The sequence below is a fragment of the Pelobates fuscus genome, chromosome 4 (assembly GCF_036172605.1).
Source record: "Pelobates fuscus isolate aPelFus1 chromosome 4, aPelFus1.pri, whole genome shotgun sequence".
NCBI lineage: Eukaryota > Metazoa > Chordata > Amphibia > Anura > Pelobatidae > Pelobates > Pelobates fuscus.
Window position 1 is genome coordinate 9,919,376 of NC_086320.1, and position 18,031 is coordinate 9,937,406.

General features: G+C 47.9%; 1 protein-coding gene across 1 annotated transcript in view; it reads right to left on the reverse strand.

The window, feature by feature from the left end:
• LOC134608282 (fucolectin-1-like) overlaps positions 1-18,031 on the reverse strand; it is an 80,160-nt gene that overhangs the window by 3,207 nt on the left and 58,922 nt on the right. The window contains exons 4-5 of the mRNA XM_063450980.1: positions 2,421-2,584; positions 745-1,018 (exon numbers count right to left, since the gene is read on the reverse strand). Of these exons, the coding sequence (XP_063307050.1) occupies positions 745-1,018; positions 2,421-2,584 (438 nt within the window). The remainder of the gene's footprint in view (positions 1-744; positions 1,019-2,420; positions 2,585-18,031) is intronic.

Consider the following 18,031-nt stretch of genomic DNA (forward strand, 5'->3'; position numbering starts at 1 on the left):
ATCCAAGACTGATGGGCACTGCTTAGCTGCTCCTACCCATGTCCTGCTCAATCCATGACTGATGTGCGTCCTGCTCAATCCAAGACTGATGGGCTGCGCACTCGGGACAAACCAGTCCCTTCAATGGCCCCTGTGACCATTTACAATCTATGTACATAATGTACATAATATGAATGGAGTTGACTCAACTCTTTTTTACAAAGTTTTGATATTGAGTGCGGTATTGAATTTATTGATATTCTTTTGTATTATTTTTGAGGTTGTTATGGGGAACACCTCCAATACCAGCACCATTTAGTAGCAGAGTGCCAACACACAGTTAAGATTTTTCACCTAATGATATATATTGTGATACCACAGATCCTCAAAGATTGGAAGCTTGTTTGAGCAGGGCCTTCTTCACCTCTAAATGTCCATTTCTAGCTCTGCGGAATATGTTGGCGCTATATTAATAATAATAATAACTGGTTGGAAATTATCAGTATAATGAATCTTCCAAAAACATGTTTGATGCTTACTGAAATGTTAGACTGACCTAATATATACTTATTGATAGAACAGTAAGCCATTAACCAAAAAGAAAGGAGATCTATTCATATTACAAGAACATTTCACATGGTTCAAGTAGAATAATCATGGAATAAAGAGAGGGTTCTGTTTGGAATTCATCCTTCAGAACCTTTGTTAAGACCTGACTAGAATCTTATCCTTACAGAGACAACATGAGATTTAATCAGGACTTACACTGGGTTGTTGCCATCAGGAGAATCTCCGACTTTAACCTGGGCTCCTCTCAAACGCTCTGTGCAGCAATCCTGACGGTTCGTTATGACGATTAAATCAATGGTCGCTCTCCTTTTCAGATCCAGTTTCCACCAGGGTTCGTAGTCTTTATTTGTGTGACTGCAGGGATGTTTGTGGTAGTTTGTGTCATTATTCCCATCGATAGCTCGTGCAGCCCCACCAAAGCCATAGACAGAGCTCTGAGTGACTATACCAAATCCTGCCAAATTTTTAGCTGTCAATAAAACACATGAAATGGATCATTAAAAGTCTATTGAGAACAACATCGACCTGTACAAGCAAGCAATATTAAATAAAATTAGCAGAGGGGTCGATACATGCTTGAGAGAAAGAACAGGCAGAGTGACAATCTCTGCCTTCTAGGGACCTGCTCCAATAGGTTGAGTGAGTTCCTACCCAACTTAGCTGGCAACACTGAGTCAGAGGAGACAATGCCTGCCTCCTGCTTCAGTGCCTACCCAGGCCCTGGCCACAATCCACTACCTGTCCCCCCTGTCTGCCACTGCAGCCTTGCTTTACAGAGATTCCCCTATGGAGACCAGCTTCCTGGGGAAAACAGATTCACTGACTTGACCCTGGTTTCAGCGACGACCGCTTCTAGATTACACACCACTAGAAATGAGTGCACCAGAGCTCCGTATTGTCACACAGACTTCATTTGTGAATCAATGCACATTTATATTTAGGGACCATACACCACGATGACCTCTATTTAATATTTTTTTTATTAGCTTTTTAAATTATTTCATATTATGATATTGGGGCAGGGCTTGAGACTGACCTGAGCAGACGCGCGATTGATGGGTTCTTCGCCTATACTAAGTAAACCAACGGTTTCCCTCATCCCTGTTGCCGGGAAAAACAACCCTAAGTCGCCTACCCAACATGGAAAGAAAAACACAAAAACAGAAGTTTGATAGCCCCAGGCAGAGCGTTAATATCGGCGATCTTTTCCGCCAAATACACAGTGCCAGTGGGCCAAAGATGGTCCCTGAACTTGAGGATTACTTAGACTCCTCGGAGGACTTCAGCCTGACAGACAACACAGGCGGATTGCTTCCCTCAACCTTACTGCAAATGGTACTGGACCATTACTGCACTATTACTGGGCTATTACTTGGTCATTACTGGGTTATTACTGAGCCATTACCGGGCCATAAATGGGCTATTACTGCATTATTACTGAGCTGTAACTTGGTTATTATTACTGCACTATTACTGGGCTATGACTGGACTATTACTGGGCCATTACTGCATTATTACTGAGCTGTTACTGGGCTATTATTACTGCACTATAATTGGGTTATTACTGGGATATAACTAGGTGTCAGTTCTGGTGACATATTTTGTTTCATTGTTATTACCTTGATTGGAATGGGTACCATATATCAGTCCCAGTTGCCATTTTGTTAGACTGTGATCTACTATTGAGAATGACCACAGTCAATCACAGCTTAGTCTACCCACCAATTAGCATTTACTGGGAAGGTCCCTAAACTCTGTGGGATACAAAATTGTTGCATACGCGGAAACATGAGCAATTATGCAGATATTGACCATTTAAGTTGTAGCCAAAGCGAGTTCTGTAATGGCAGAAAGGACCGGCCATGTCTAACCTGGTGAGTCATGCTCTGTTTCAATGAAATGCCCATTAACCTCCACTTGACACAGTGTCAGATACTCAGCACGGCCGGGGATGGTCACAGTGACGTAGCGTCCCACCGCTCCACGGCAAGGAATGGGGAGTCTGGCTTGCGATACGTCTGTGACGGTGCCACATCTAAATAAGAAACAACATTACGATTTAGAGAGGATTGTAAAATAACCTTCCAAAAAGGTCATAATTTTACTCACAAATTAAATTTACAATTCTTCTGAAATACTGGTAGAAGCAATACATTTCCCGGCAGAAAATCTACACGTAACTTGTCTTGTCCACCTGTTATTTGTCATCCGTATGTAACAGGAAGTATCAGGCTGTGAATTCCTGAACTTTAAGGCATGAAAGAGTGTGACAAACGTGCCTATGCCACAAGCCTGGTAGCTAGCCACCTGCCCAATGACTATGGGCCACATCCAAACACCCCGTTCAGGAGTTAACCAGCCCGGCCTTTTCAGGCAGCTTTGCCTTGGTGCCCCTGGTCAGGCACTTTCCCTGCTTTGTAACTGAACCAAACACTAGTTCCCTGGCGGCTGTTTGCATGAGGAAACTCACGAATGGTCCTCAGCGGTACTTGGCCGCGACTGCTATGGAACTTAATTTCGATATGAGGACTTTGTGGTTCCCGGACAACTTCGTCCGGGGTTTTGAACCATTTTGCGATCCGCCAGGAGAGAGCTTTTCAGAAGGAAGGTCCCTGAGACTAAGTGGAACAAACGCCCCCTGAGAGCCAGTGGGAGCACCCCATACTTCCCGTCAAAGCACACATTGCTCTAGAACTATTTTGGTCATAGGACCACGTGTGCGTCCGGTCAGAAATTTGACACAATGGCGTTTCCCCTATACTGCATGGATCTGAGCACTATTTGGACAACTTGGGAGCTCAAATCAGGGCTGTTTGGGGATGTATGACATGTGGGGTTATTAAATGTTTTTGGGTACTTTTATGTTTGCCTCTCTGTTCCTGGGAGATAATTAGCTTACCGGTCTTTAACTCCATTATCTCCCAGGCACAGAGATCTCTGGAAGGGGTTTGTATTGCATTCAATGGAGACCCCGTGCTGGGAGTTTTGTATATAAGCAAGCGGTCTGCCACAAGGGGGTTAAAGGTCAAATACTTAGGAGCTACGTGCAGGATGATTGCTGAACAAATCCTATTAACCAGATCGCTAACTCTAACTGTGGCATAACATCTTATTTTCGTTTACCCATCGCAAAAGTTTCAAAAATCAACCCAAAAACAATTGCACTTTGTTGAGGAAATAAATAAAACTAGCATGGTGTTTTACTAAAATCAGAATCATTGGAAATTCAAAGTGAATTCAAAATGAATTTAAAATTTAGGGTCAACGTATCTGAACTGGAAGTACAGCTGACTCTCAGAGAATGTTTCCAATTTTACCCTAAAGGAACTCTATAGAGTTAGGAACACACATATGAATCCCTAACGCTAGAGTGCATTAGTCACTGTTAAGGAGACCAGGCCAGCATTTCCAGGGTTAAAAAAGGTAGTTTACCGCCTGTTTGTGTGAGATCATTGAGATCGATTATCTCAGCCAATCTAATGCTTTCCCATAGGAAAGCATTGGCAGGCTAGTGTTCAGGCACGGAAAAACACTGCCCTATGCCATCTGATTGAAGGTGCTGCTATTTCGGCAAAGTGCCTCTAGTGGCTGACAGTATGATAGACACTAGAGGCAGTGTATTCCTGCAAAGAAAACATGAATTGCAATAAATCTAAATCAAGTTTCTTAATGCTCATTATGAATCGTTGGTAAAGAGCTTTGTAAACAAAGGTGGAACCTGTCATATTGGTTTGTTAGAGGAATGGTAATATCACTTCCTTAAAACCAGGAAATCCAGGTTTGAATGCCGGTCAGACTACCTCACCATCAAGTATCTCTCGGCAAGACACCTAATGATATATATTGGGATACCACAGATCCTCATAGATTGGAAGCATGTTTGAGCAGGGCCTTCTTCACCTCTAAATGTCCCCTTTCTAGCTTAGCAGAATATGTTGGCGATATATTAATAATAATAACTGGTTGGAAATTATCAGTATAATGAATCTTCCAAAAACATGTTTGATGCTTACTGAAATGTTTGACTGGCCTAATATATACTTATTGATATAACAGTAAGTAATTTACCAAAAAGAAAGAAGATCAATTAATTCCCTTATAATCCCTTACACTCCAGCTGAGTATAACCGTGTAGAATCTCCCAAGTCCCAAGCGCAGTAGTGATTATAGCTCCCAAATCCCCAAACATGAGCCTAGACTTCATGAAGGGTAAACGAATCTGTTTAATCCAGGCACAATGGCCTGCTTATATACCGTAAAAGGACACGCCCCTGACACTCCCATAAACACACCAACAAAATGTCCCCAAAATGCCATGTCACCATGACAATTTACAAAAAACTCTCAAAAATACACATTTAATATACAGTAATGGAACCCCCATAAGCTATACATCCCTGGATAGTCTGGATCTGACTGCCCAAGCTGTCCAAATAGTGCTCAGAGTCCACGAATACAGCCGAATCGCCAATGGGGTGAAGTCTTAACTGATCGCTCACGAGGCTCCTACCCAAAATAGTCCCACAATTTTAGAGGTAGCGGTCAGTAATTTTCAGGAGTTCCAAAACACACAAAAGGGTGAACTGTTACCCTGGCTCAGTGGTAGCGTTTGTTCGTGAGGTCCGTACTAGACATGTGCAATTTGTTTCGTTCCAAATGCAAGTGCCAAATTTCCGAATTGCCAAAGTGCCAAAATTTGGAATACAAAACCGACTTGCCGAAATGCTGAAGTTCTGAAGTGCCGAATTCAGAATGCAGAACCGAACCGAATAGCCGAATTTCCAAATTGCCAAAGTGCCAAATTTCGGAAGTGCCGAAGTGCTTTGGATTTCTGAAAAGTGGCAAAACAGGAGAGGGTTGGGGTAGGGTTAGGATAGAGTAATCCTAACCCTACCCATCACTCTAACCCTACACTTACCCAAAGTGCTGAAGTTCGGAATGCCGAACCAACATTTTTCCCATGCACATCCGTAGTCCGTATGAACAAACGTACCAAACTCTCTCCTGGAAGCAGACGTTCGCATAGTTTTACCGGTGTTCGCGCTGTTGAGTGTCTGTGTCGGAGTTCCAGACACTTGACGACCAAGTCCCATTGCCTGCTTTCGTGCAAGCAGATGGCCACCGTTTTCTCCACCACATGTTGTTCGGTTATCCGAACAGAGGCCACTGTCACGACTATCATCGTGCCTTACACAATATTGTGTATTTGAGCCTGGCTGGGATTGAACCTGTGTCATTCAAGTTGGATTGTGAAGTCCTGTTCTCCCTGAAACCGATTACCTATGCCACGGATTTTGTTAAGGTTAGGACAGCTATCACCCTACTGTCAGGGCATCCTAAGATGTGGGCTCACCAATTATTGCTTACCAAAGATCCAGTCCTAGACTCCTGTGTAACGGATCGCCTGGCACCCCGACTGGGTACCTCCATTGAAGGATGCTCCTAGCGTTTCCTGAGGACTCCAAGCACTCTGGCAGACACCACAATCACCAAATCTGAGAAGCATATAAATCCTCTCAAGCCTCTGAATGCTGTAGACAGTTGAATAGGAACCATATGAATAGGTTTGCACTCCTAGCAGTCAAACTGAAACAGCATGCAATAAATCCTCCCCCAAAAATGAGACGACACTTCACTTTGAGGGTTAAAACAGGAACTCAAGATTTATTCACACACTGTCTTATAAAGGGGAAGCTCTTCTGGCGGCTGCTGGGGGAGCAGGCTGTTTGGTCTCTGCTCCCCCTCCCTCGCGCGCTAGAAATAGACCGGGGCCGGAATATGACATCATATTCCTGCCCCGGTCTCATTAAGCTGCACGCGAGGGAGGGGGATCAGAGACAGAACAGCCTGCTCCCCCAGCGGCCGCCAGAAGAGCTTCCACTGCAGCCGACATCCAAGCTCTCCATGCGGCCGCAGGACACCCACATGTCTTCCCGGCCCCCAGGTACCAAAAAGTATGTATGTCAGTGGGAGTGTGTGTGTGTCATGCTGTGTGTCTGTCTGTGTCATGGTGTGTGTCTGTCTGTGTCATGGTGTGTGTCTGTCTGTGTCATGGTGTGTGTCTGTGTCTGTGTGTCTGTCTGTGTCATGGTGTGTGTGTGTCTGTGTGTCTGTCTGTTTCATGGTGTGTGTGTGTGTGTCTCTGTCATGCTGCGTGTCTGTCTGTGTCATGCTGTGTGTGTGTCAGTCTGTCTGTGTCATGCTGTGTGTGTGTCTGTCTGTCTGTGTCATGCTGTGTGTGTGTCTGTCTGTCTGTGTCATGGTGTGTGTGTGTGTGTCTGTCTGTCATGCTGCGTGTCTGTCTGTGTCATGCTGTGTGTGTGTCTGTCTGTCTGTGTCATGCTGTGTGTGTGTCTGTCTGTCTGTGTCATGCTGTGTGTGTGTCTGTCTGTCTGTGTCATGCTGTGTGTGTGTCTGTCTGTCATGGTGTGTGCGTCTGTGTCATGGTGTGTCTGTCTGTGTCATGCTGTGTGTGTCTGTCTGTGTCATGTAGTGTGTGTCTGTCTGTGTCATGCTGTGTGTCTGTCTGTGTCATGCTGTGTGTCTGTCTGTCATGCTGTGTGTCTGTCTGTGTCATGCTGTGTGTCTGTCTGTGTCATGCTGTGTGTCTGTCTGTGTCATGGTGTGTGTCTGTCTGTGTCATGGTGTGTGTCTGTCTGTGTCATGGTGTGTGTGTGTGTGTGTGTCTGTATCATGCTGTGTGTGTCTGTCTGGGTCATGGTGTGTGTGTGTGTCTGTCTGTGTCATGGTGTCTGTCTGTGTCATGGTGTATGTCTGTGTCATGGTGTGTCTGTATCATTGTGTGTGTGTGTCTGTCTGTCACGGTGTGTGTGTGTGTCATGGTGTGTGTGTGTCTGTCTGTCATGGTCTGTGTCATGGTGTGTGTGTCTGTCATGGTGTGTGTGTGTGTGTGTGTGTCAGTCGTGGTGTATGTGTGTCTGTCGTGGTGTGTGTGTGTCTGTCTTGGTGTGTGTGTGTGTGTGTCAGTCGTGGTGTGTGTGTCTGTCAGTCGTGGTGTGTGTGTGTGTGTCAGTCGTGGTGTGTGTGTGTCTGTCGTGGTGTGTGTGTGTCAGTCGTGGTGTCTGTGTGTGTTTTTAAAAATAGTTTTTTACTCACCTTTTTTTTCAACGTCGTGCTGGTCTCTGCCTCTATGACTGAGATCATCAAGCTTGATGATCTCAGCCAATCTGCACTGACACAGGAAGTGCCTCTAGTGACCGTCTGAGTGTCTGTCACTAGAGGTGTCACTAGGAAGCAATGTAAACACTGCCTTTTCTCTGAATAGTCAGTGTTTACATTCAAAAGCCTGCAGGGACAGGCTATAGACACCAGAACCACTACATTAAGCTGTGTGTGTGTGCGCGCCTGCTAGTGAGTGAGCTTGCTTGCATGTGTGTGTGTGCCTGCTAGTGAGTGAGCTTGTGTTTTTATGTCAATGAGCTTATGTATATTAGTGAAATTGTTTGTCTATGAGGCTGTGTATCAATGAGCTTGTGTGTGTCAGTGAGATTGTCTGTGTCTGCATGTGATTATGCTTACTGTATAATTAAATGTTTTACTCTGAAAGGACCAATATTTTATATTAGAAAAAGCAATAAATATACATATATATATATATACTCAATCATCTGGGGTGGCGAGACATAGCCCTACATATTACATGCAACAATATATGGCGCAATGACTTATGGGGCTGGCATAGATTTTTTTTTCCAGGGCTGCTTTGTATCCCCAGTCCGGCCCTGCCTGGCACCAACGAGGATGCGCAACTGGATCCTAGTCGAAGCCACAGCCTTAAGGAGGGATCCTCTACTACCGCTACGGAGTGCTGAAGCGGCTCCAAGTGGATCGGCCGCACCGCGTAGGAGTGGAGGGCCGGACGGCCCAGAAGAATAGAGCGCAGTTGATCGGGTCAGTTGAGGTCGGGTGAGTGATATGATCTTATGGGGGACAGACGCATGTCACCGGGCAGATAGGGGGGGACAGGGGGAGAGCACCTACGACGCTTGGGGTGGGGGGGGGGTAACGGGTTGGGGAGAGCCCTGCCTAGCTGACTGGCCCGAGAATCCGGCATGGCTCCCGCTGGCAGTTTGGCCCAGCTACAAACATTCCACTCGTGCATGTGGTCAAAGGCCGCCTGGTAACTTTGGGTCGCTGCAGGACGCTACGCAGAAGGGGACCTATACCGATGTACTGGTCAGGACCTTGCATTGGGACGTGGATGTCTATGCCAGATCTTTGGGTGGAGAAAGGGGACCAGACATGGCCTAGGGGACACTACGGCTCAGAATGCGGACCTATTGGGAACTACTAGACCACTCGAGAAACCCTGCAACGAACCCTGCAAACCGTGTGCTCCTGGTTGTCTGGGAGACAGTTGCCAAGCTCATGTTTAATCTTTAAGTTAACTTTATTACCTTGCAATACTATCATCCTGTAACCTCGCTAACATATCGCTTAATTGTTTGCATTATGTGCCAGTGACGATGACCTAGACAGACAAAAGCTCCATGGTAGTGGTACTGGATGGGGAAAAAATGGGGGTTAGGAACGCGGACCTAGGGCCTCGGGACTGTACGTGTCCACAGACAGTTGTTGATGCTATACCTAGTGTGTTAAGCGGGCTTGGTTGAAATACATTCCAGACTATTAGCTGTGAGGGGGGACAGGGGACACGGTCCCGAGCCAGAGCGGGAGATGGAACTACCCTGGGTAGGGAGGCCACATACGCCCCACAAGGACTCGTATTTAGTGATGTACCGAAATGTTCGCGTTCGCCGCCGCGGGCATGGGCGGTTTGATCCGCCCCCTATTCGTCATCATTGAGCAAACTTTGACCCTGTGCCTCACGGTCAGCAGACACATTCCAGCAAATTAGCAGCAGACCCTCCCTTCCACACCCTCCCACCTCCCTCCCAGCATCCATTTTAGATTCATTCTGAAGCTGCATGCTTAGTGAGAGGAGGGAAAGTGTAGCTGCTGTTCATAAGATAGGGAAATTGATAGCTAGGCTAGGGTATTCAGTGTCCACTACAGTCCTGAAGGACTCATCTGATCATCTATAAGAACAGCACCCCAAAAAGCCCTTTTTAGGGCTAGAACATCAGTCTGCTTTTTTTTTTCTTATTTTTTTTTTGTGTAATGTAATTGCAGTTGCCTGCCTGCCGGCAGCTTCTGTGTCAGGCTCACAGTGCATACTGTGCCCATTTGCCCAGTGCCACCACTCATATCTGGTGTCACAATAGCTTAAGCTTGACATTTAAAAAGAAAAATTTTTTTTTCACTGTAATAGATTGAAGAGCATTTAGTTGTCTGCCAGCTTCTGTGTCAGGCTCACAGTGGATACTGTGCCCATTTGCCCAGTCAGTGCCACCACTCATATCTGGTGTCTCTATAGCGTGCTTTTACAAAGAAAAAAAGTTTTCCAGTGTAAGCTTATAGCAGTCAGTGTCCTTAAAGCGGGTGTGTCAGGCCTTCAGCGTGTGCCCTGCAGACCCCTGCCAGTGTACTTTGACAGTTGCCACTCATATCTGGTGTCTCTATAGCGTGCTTTTACAAAGAAAACTTTTTTTCCAGTGTAAGCTAATAGCAGTCAGTGTCCTTAAAGCGGGTGTGTTAGGCCTTCAGCGTGTGCCCTGCAGACCCTTGCCAGTGTACTTTGACAGTTGCCACTCATATCTGGTGTCTCTATAGCGTCCTTTTACAAAGAAAAAAGGTTTTCCAGTGTAAGCTAATAGCAGTCAGTGTCCTTAAAGCGGGTGTGTCAGGCCTTCAGCGTGTGCCCTGCAGACCCCTGCCAGTGTACTTTGACAGTTGCCACTCATATCTGGTGTCTCTATAGCGTGCTTTTAAAAAGAAAAAAAAGTTTTCGAGTGTAAGCTAATAGCAGTCAGTGTCCTTAAAGCGGGTGTCAGGCCTTCAGCGTGTGCTCTGCAGACCTCTGCCAGTGCACATTGCCACTCATATCTGATGTCACAATAGCGTGCATTTAAAACCAAAAAACTTTATTCACTGTTATAGATTGAATAGCAGTTAGTTGTCTTCAAGCGGGTGTGTCAGGCCTACAGCGTGTGCTCTGCCAACCTCAGCAAGTGTAATTTGCCACTCATATCTGGTGTCACAATAGCGTGCATTTAAAACCAAAAAACTTTTTTCACTGGTATAGATTGAATAGCAGTTAGTTGTCTTCAAGCGGGTGTGTCAGGCCTACAGCGTGTACTCTGCAGACCTCTGCCATTGCACATTGCCACTCATATCTGGTCACAGTAGCTTGCACGCATAGTACCACTAATCCCCCAAAAAATGACAGGCAGAGGCAGGCCACTACGCAGGGGCCATCGTGGTCGTGGTGCTGTGATTCCCTTTGGCCCTAGAATAATGCCCAGTTTTCAGAGGCCACGTACCCTGAACTTGAAAAGTGCTGAGGACATAGTTGACTGGCTAACACAGGACACCCAATCTTCTACAGCTTCCGCTCGGAACCTTGACGCACCATCCTCCTCCAGCTTAGCTTCGGGCACCTCTCAAGATACCACTCACCCGCCTGCCGCCACCACCAAAACTAGCACCACAGCCGCTTTACTTGGCATGTCAGAGGAGTTATTCACACATCCGTTTGAAGAAATGAGTGATGCGCAACCATTATTGCCAGAGGATGTAGATAACAGGGATATGTCTCAGGCAGGCAGCATTACACACATGGACGTACGGTGTAATGATGATGATGTTGTACCCACTGCCGCTTCCTTTGCTGAGTTGTCAGATACAAGTGAATCGGTTGATGATGACGATGCGTCCATGGATGTCACGTGGGTGCCCGCTCGGCAAGAAGAAGAACAGGGCGAAAGTTCAGATGGGGAGACAGAGAGGAGGAGGAGGAGACGAGGAGGGGAAGGAGGAGTTGGGAGAGGAGGAGTTGGAAGCAGGGGAAGGTCGTCGCAAGGAGCTAGTGGCACAGTCAGACAGCATGCATCGGCACCTGGGGTCAGCAGACAGCACGCCAATCAACGCATGCTGTGTCCACCACCAGAATGCCATCATTGCAGAGCTCAGGAGTGTGGATTTTATTTTGTGTGTCTGCCTCTGACAACAGCGAAACTGAGTCATGGGAAGTCCAACACCCACCTAGGTACAACTGCTTTGCGTAGGCACATGATCTCACATCACAAACGCCTATGGGATCAACACATGAGTACAAGCAGCACGCAAACTCTAAGCCGCCATCCTCCTCCTGGTCCAGCATCTTCAGCCACATCAACCACTGCTGTCCTCCTTGCCCCCTCTCAACCATCCGCCACTCCGTCTCCCGCCTTGAGCAGTTCCCGCTCATCTGCCCACAGTCATGTGTCTGTCTGTTTGAGCATAAGAAGCCAATGTCAGAAAGTCACCCCCTTGCCCAGCGTCTGACAGCTGGCTTGTCCGAACTATTAGCCCGCCAGCTTTTACCATACAAGCTGGTGGAGTCTGAGGCCGAAATTTATTTTTTCAAAAGGCAATCCCCAACCTGTACTTGATTGTGCAAAAGGAAGTAATGGCATGTCTGGCACACAGTGTTGGGGCAAGGGTCCATCTGACCACTGATACCTGGTCTGCAAAGCATTATCAGGGCAGGTATATCACCTACACTGCGCATTGGGTAAACCTGCTGACTGCTGCCAAGCATGGAATGCGTTGCTCTGCAGAGGAGTTGGTGACACCGCCACGACTTGCAGGCAGGCCTGCTGCCACCTCCTCTACTCCTCCTACTCCATCCTCTTCCATAACCTCCTCGGCTGAGTCCTCTTCTGCTGCTCCGTCTTGCTCCACATCAACGGCACCCTTCCAGCTCCCCATGTACTATTCCACATCCCGGATACGGCAGTGTCACGCCATCTTGGGTTTGACTTGCTTGAAAGCAGAGAGTCACACCGGACAAGCACTCCTGTCCGCCCTGAACGCACAGGTGGAAAAGTGGCTGACTCCGCAGCAACTGGATATCGGCAAAGTGGTTTGTGACAACGTAAAAAATTTGTTAGCGGCATTTAAGTTGGGCAAGTTGACACATGTGCCGTGCATGGCACATGTGTGTAATCTGATCGTACAACGCTTTGTGCATAAGTACACAGGCTTACAGGACGTCCTGAAGCAGGCCAGGAAGGTGTGTGGCCATTTCAGGCATTCCTACACGGCCATGGCTCACTTTGCCAATATCCAGCGGCGAAACATGCCAGTGAGGCACTTGATTTGCGACAGCCTGACACGTTGGATTTCAACACTCCTAATGTTCGACCGCCTGCACAAACAAGAAAAAGCTGTTAATGAATATTTGTATGACCGGGGTGCTAGGACAGCCTCTGGGGAGCTGGGAATTTTTTTGCCACGTTACTGGACGCTCTTGCGCAATGCCTGTAGGCGCATACGTCCTTTTGAGGAGGTGACAAACCTAGTCAGTCGCACCGAAGGCACCATCAGCGGCGACATACCATTTGTTTTCTTCCTGGAGCGTGCCCTGCGAAGAGTGCTGGATCAGGCCGTAGATGAGTGTGAAGAGGAAGAGGTTGTGGTCACCATCACCACCAGAAACAGCCTTATCAGCATCGCTTGCTGGACCTGCGGCAACACTGGAAGAGGATTGTGAGGAAGAGGAGTCAGAGGAGGAATGTGGCTTTGAGGAGGAGGAGGAAGACCAACCACAACACTCATCCCAGGGTGCTCGTTGTCACCTATCTGGTACCCGTGGTGTTGTACGTGGCTGGGGGGAAGAACATACCTTCATTGACATAACATACCTTCACTGAGGAGGAGGAACGGGAAATGAGTAGCTCGGCATCCAACCTTGTGCAAATGGGGTCTTTCATGCTGTCGTGCCTGTTGAGGGACCCTCGTATAAAAAGGCTGAAGGAGAACGACCTGTACTGGGTGTCCACGCTACTAGACCCCCGGTATAAGCAGAAAGTGGCGGAAATGTTACCGAATTACAACAAGTCGGAAAGGATGCAGCATTTGCAAAATAAATTAAAAAGTATGCTTTACACATCGTATAAGGCTGATGTCACAGCACAACGGGAATCTAACAGGGGGAGAGGTGGAAGTCATCCTCCTCCTCCCACGACTACGCCGGGAAGGACAGGACGCTTTAAAGACGTGTTGTTGATGGAGGACATGCGGAGCTTTTTAAGTCCTACGCATCGCCACAGCCCTTCAGGATCCACCCTCAGAGAGCGACTCGACCGACAGGTAGCAGACTACCTCGCCTTAACTGCAGATATCGACACTCTGAGGAGCGATGAACCCCTTGACTACTGGGTGTGCAGGCTTGACCTGTGGCCTGAGCTATCCCAATTTGCGATAGAACTTCTGGCCTGCCCCGCTTCAAGTGTCCTGTCAGAAAGGACCTTCAGTGCAGCAGGAGGTATTGTCACTGAGAAGAGAAGTTGTCTAGGTCAAAAAAGTCTAGATTACCTCACCTTTATTAAGATGAATGAGGGATGGATCCCGAAGGGACTGACACTGGGCGATACATTCGACTAAAAAAGGCCTGATGAGATGAGCTGCCTTGGGCTAAAAATGGTCCACACGCTGCTGTATTTTAGCTCTGAATGCCGGTTGACTTGCGTGACTTATCCGCCACCAACTAGGGTTCAAGCCGCAATGTTTTAGGGCACTTTCTGCCTGGGAAACAAACATCAATTTTTATGGCCGCTGCTACAGCAGCGGCTGCAACAATACCTAATTTTTCAGGCATGTGTACATGCCTAATTTTTCGGCCCTATGGTGCTGCACTGTGGCTTCAAAAACCAAACCAAACAAAAGACACATAGTGACCCTATGTAGGGGGAACAGTCCCTCTTCTGCTCTGTGTCAGTGTGTATCAGGGATTTGACTATCTTTATTCAGATTCACAAATTACAATTCCAGGAAAAATTTAACAAACATTTACAAGAACATGTTATGCACATCATAGAAACAACGTGAACCTCTTTAAAGCCACAAACTTAAGACAAAATATACGTACACACAATGTGTAAGGGTTTGAAAGAAAATTCAGAATCCTTACATGTTTACTTTATCGTTTGTTTGATTTTTGTGAACCATATATAAACTACAAGCAGCGTGAAAACTATAAAAACTCAAGTGGCCATGCTGATCAAATTAAAAAGTATGCTTTACAGAGCGTATAAGGGTGATGTCACAGCACAACGGGAATCTAACAGGGGAAGAGGTGAAAGTCATCCTCCTCCTCCCATGACCAGGCCATATCGGCCAAGTGACCCTATGTAGGGGGAACAGTCTCTATTCTGCTCTGTGTCAGTATGTATCATGGTCTCTGAGGACGGGGAACAGTCTCTATTCTGCTCTGTGTCAGTGTGTATCAGGGGCTTTGAGGACAGGTGTCAATCCATATCTGCCAAGTGACCCTATGTAGGGGGAACAGTCCCTATTCTGCTCTGCGTCAGTGTGTATCAGGGATCATTAGGATAGGTGTCAATCCATATCTGCCAAGTGACCCTATGTAGGGGGAACAGTCCCTATTCTGCTCTGTGTCAGTGTGTATCAGGGATCATTAGGATAGGTGTCAATCCATATCTGCCAAGTGACCCTATGTAGGGGGAACAGTCCCTATTCTGCTCTGTGTCAGTGTGTATCAGGGTCTCTGAGGACAGGTGTCAATCCATATGTCAGGTGTCAATCCATATCCATTGCGATTTAGGAATGTTAGGTGATTTATGCCCTTTATGGATATAAACCAGACTCTGCATCAACTGTGTAATTTCCCATGGGAGTTTTGCCATGGATCCCCCTCCGGCATGCCACAGTCAAGGTGTTAGTCCCCTTGAAATAACTTTTCCATCACTTTTGTGGCCAGAAAGAGTCCCTGTGGGTTTTAAAATTCGCCTGCCCATTGAAGTCAATAGCGGTTCGCCCGGTTCGTGAACGTTTGCGGAAGTTCGCGCTCGCCGTTCGCGAACCGAAAATTTCGTGTTCGCGACATCACTACTCGTATTCTATACCCTACGGGGGATCCGCACCCATGCATGCTGTCCCGACCATATCCACATTATGGCAGGCCACCGCCAGCCCACTGACTCTGGACAAGGGAGCCCACAGGACAATCGGGGAACTGGCCCCACCCCACCCGGGAGGGAGAAAAAAAAACAACAAAAAAAAAACCCCGACCAACAGGAGGGACCAACTATAGCCCCTCCCCGATCCCCGAATGGACAGGTGTAATCCCCTAGACGCATGAGACCCCAAGAGAGGTGGACTGCCCCCCAACTGACCACACGTGGCCACATAAGATTATCGTGATGACAGACTGAGCCCGACTACCATTATGCCTCCCGATATGCCTTCTCACCCTCGGCCAGGGGGGTAGACGACAAGTGGTATTAACTCACATACACCCACTCAACACCCTTAGAGGGTTTCGACTGCTGTCAGTTGGCGTACCCACTCGTCTGAGCTCGATACTACCAGTACCAGACACACGCAACACATTGCACTCTGAACACTCAAACTAGGCACTGTGCTGGTGCTCGTTGGGGCTAGTGCCCCGTGACAGACACTGCGCCCAAATTGGTAAGGGGTTGGAAAACGCTCCTTAGGAGTGGACCACGCGACACACCCACCTCCGGTGTCGAGTCACTGTGACCCCAGTAGGGTTCTGGAGAGGACTCGTTACTCTTTCCTGCTTCCTCGCCCGTGCCCTTCTCCCATACCCCTCCCCTCCCCACTTCGGGAACATGGGAACTGGGTTTACCCCCGCGTCTCTCCACGTCTGGTCGAATAACGCCCGGGGCCTCAATGTACCGGAGCGGAGATCACACCTCATGCGCTGCCTATGGAACGAGAGGGTGTCCGTAGCGTTCCTACAAGAGACCCATTTCCGGGGGGACAAGAGCCCACCACTCCGTGATGCACGATACCCGCTGGGATACTTTGCGAATCATTCAACAGCGAAAAGAGCTGGGGTGGCGATCTTGCTGGCTCGCACGGTCCCGTTCGTTTGTACGGGGACACTGGCGGACACCATGGGACGCTTCCTCTTCGTCAAAGGCACTATAGCCGACTGTACTTACACCTTTGCTAGCATCTATGCCCCGAATTCGCAACAACACAAATTCCTCAGGCGGACGCTGAGCAAGCTGGAGAGGTTTCGAGAGGGCTTTCTGATAGCGGCCGGAGACCTGAATGTCGCCCTGGAACCGAGATCTGACACATCTAGAAGAGCCAGTTTGTTTCTGCCCCATGGACTGCGGAACATCAGAGACGGGCTGCGAGACGCTGGCCTCGTAGATGCTTGGAGAGCGCTCCACCCCTGTGTCAAAGATTTTACATACTACTCCACGGTACACAAACAATACAGCAGACTGGACTATGTGTTTTTATCCCAAGAGCTTCTACCCATGCTCCTTTCGGCAGACATACATCCCCTGGGGTGGTCTGGTCACTCGCCTGTATCGGTACGTATCCGAATCTCCTCTATACCGCCCGACAGCCAATGGCGAATGAACGAATCCATCCTCAACGACACAACCACAGTCGCGGATGTCCGCGCGGCGCTAACCAACTTTTTAGAAGAAAATGAATCCCCGGACATCCCAGCGCTTTCGGTCTGGGAAACACACAAGTGCATTATTAGGGGACTGCTTATCAAAATATGCACGCACAGAAAGAGGATACAGAAACAGCGTATCCGGGAACTGACCGCGCAGATCGCAAAATTGGAAAACGACCACAAGACCACCCAAACGGATGACAACTATAAAGCCCTCCTAGACGCCAGGAGGTCCCTACGGGATATCCTACACAGGAAGCTGCAGTACACCATCCGTAAATCCCAACGCTTTTTTAACGAGTATTCAAACAAGTGTGGCCGCCTCCTCGCCCGTACGCTTCAAAAGAGACGCCGGATGTGCCAAATCACGAAAATCAAGGCTAGAGATCAAACGATCTCGCAGCTCCTGGATAAAATAACTGACGCATTTTGCGTATTCTATGAAGAGCTCTATAACTTACCTACGGAACACACTGCGGACGCCGAGTGCCGAAAGGAAGCCAGGATTGCGACATACCTTTAACAACACGTCACAAATACTGTAAGCCAAGAACTGGCGGAGGAACTAGAAGCCCCCATAACTTTAGAGGAACTACAATCAGAGTTGAAGGGCGCCAAACTAAACAAGGCTCCAGGCCCAGATGGTTTCCCGGTGCGATATCTTAAGGAATTTGTAAATGTCCTGCTTCCTAAATTACTCGCAGGCCTTAACTCTCTACTGGAGGGCGGAGCCCTGCCGAGGGACATACTAACAGCCACGATCACAGTTATATCTAAAGAAGGAAAGGACCCGACCAACTGTGCGAGATATAGACCGATATACCTCCTGAACGCTGATTTGAAACTTTTCACGAAGGTCATCGCCACGCGTATTGGACGGGTATTACCGGAACTGGTCCACCCTGACCAAGTTGGTTTTATCCCGGGGAGAGAAGCCAGGGACAA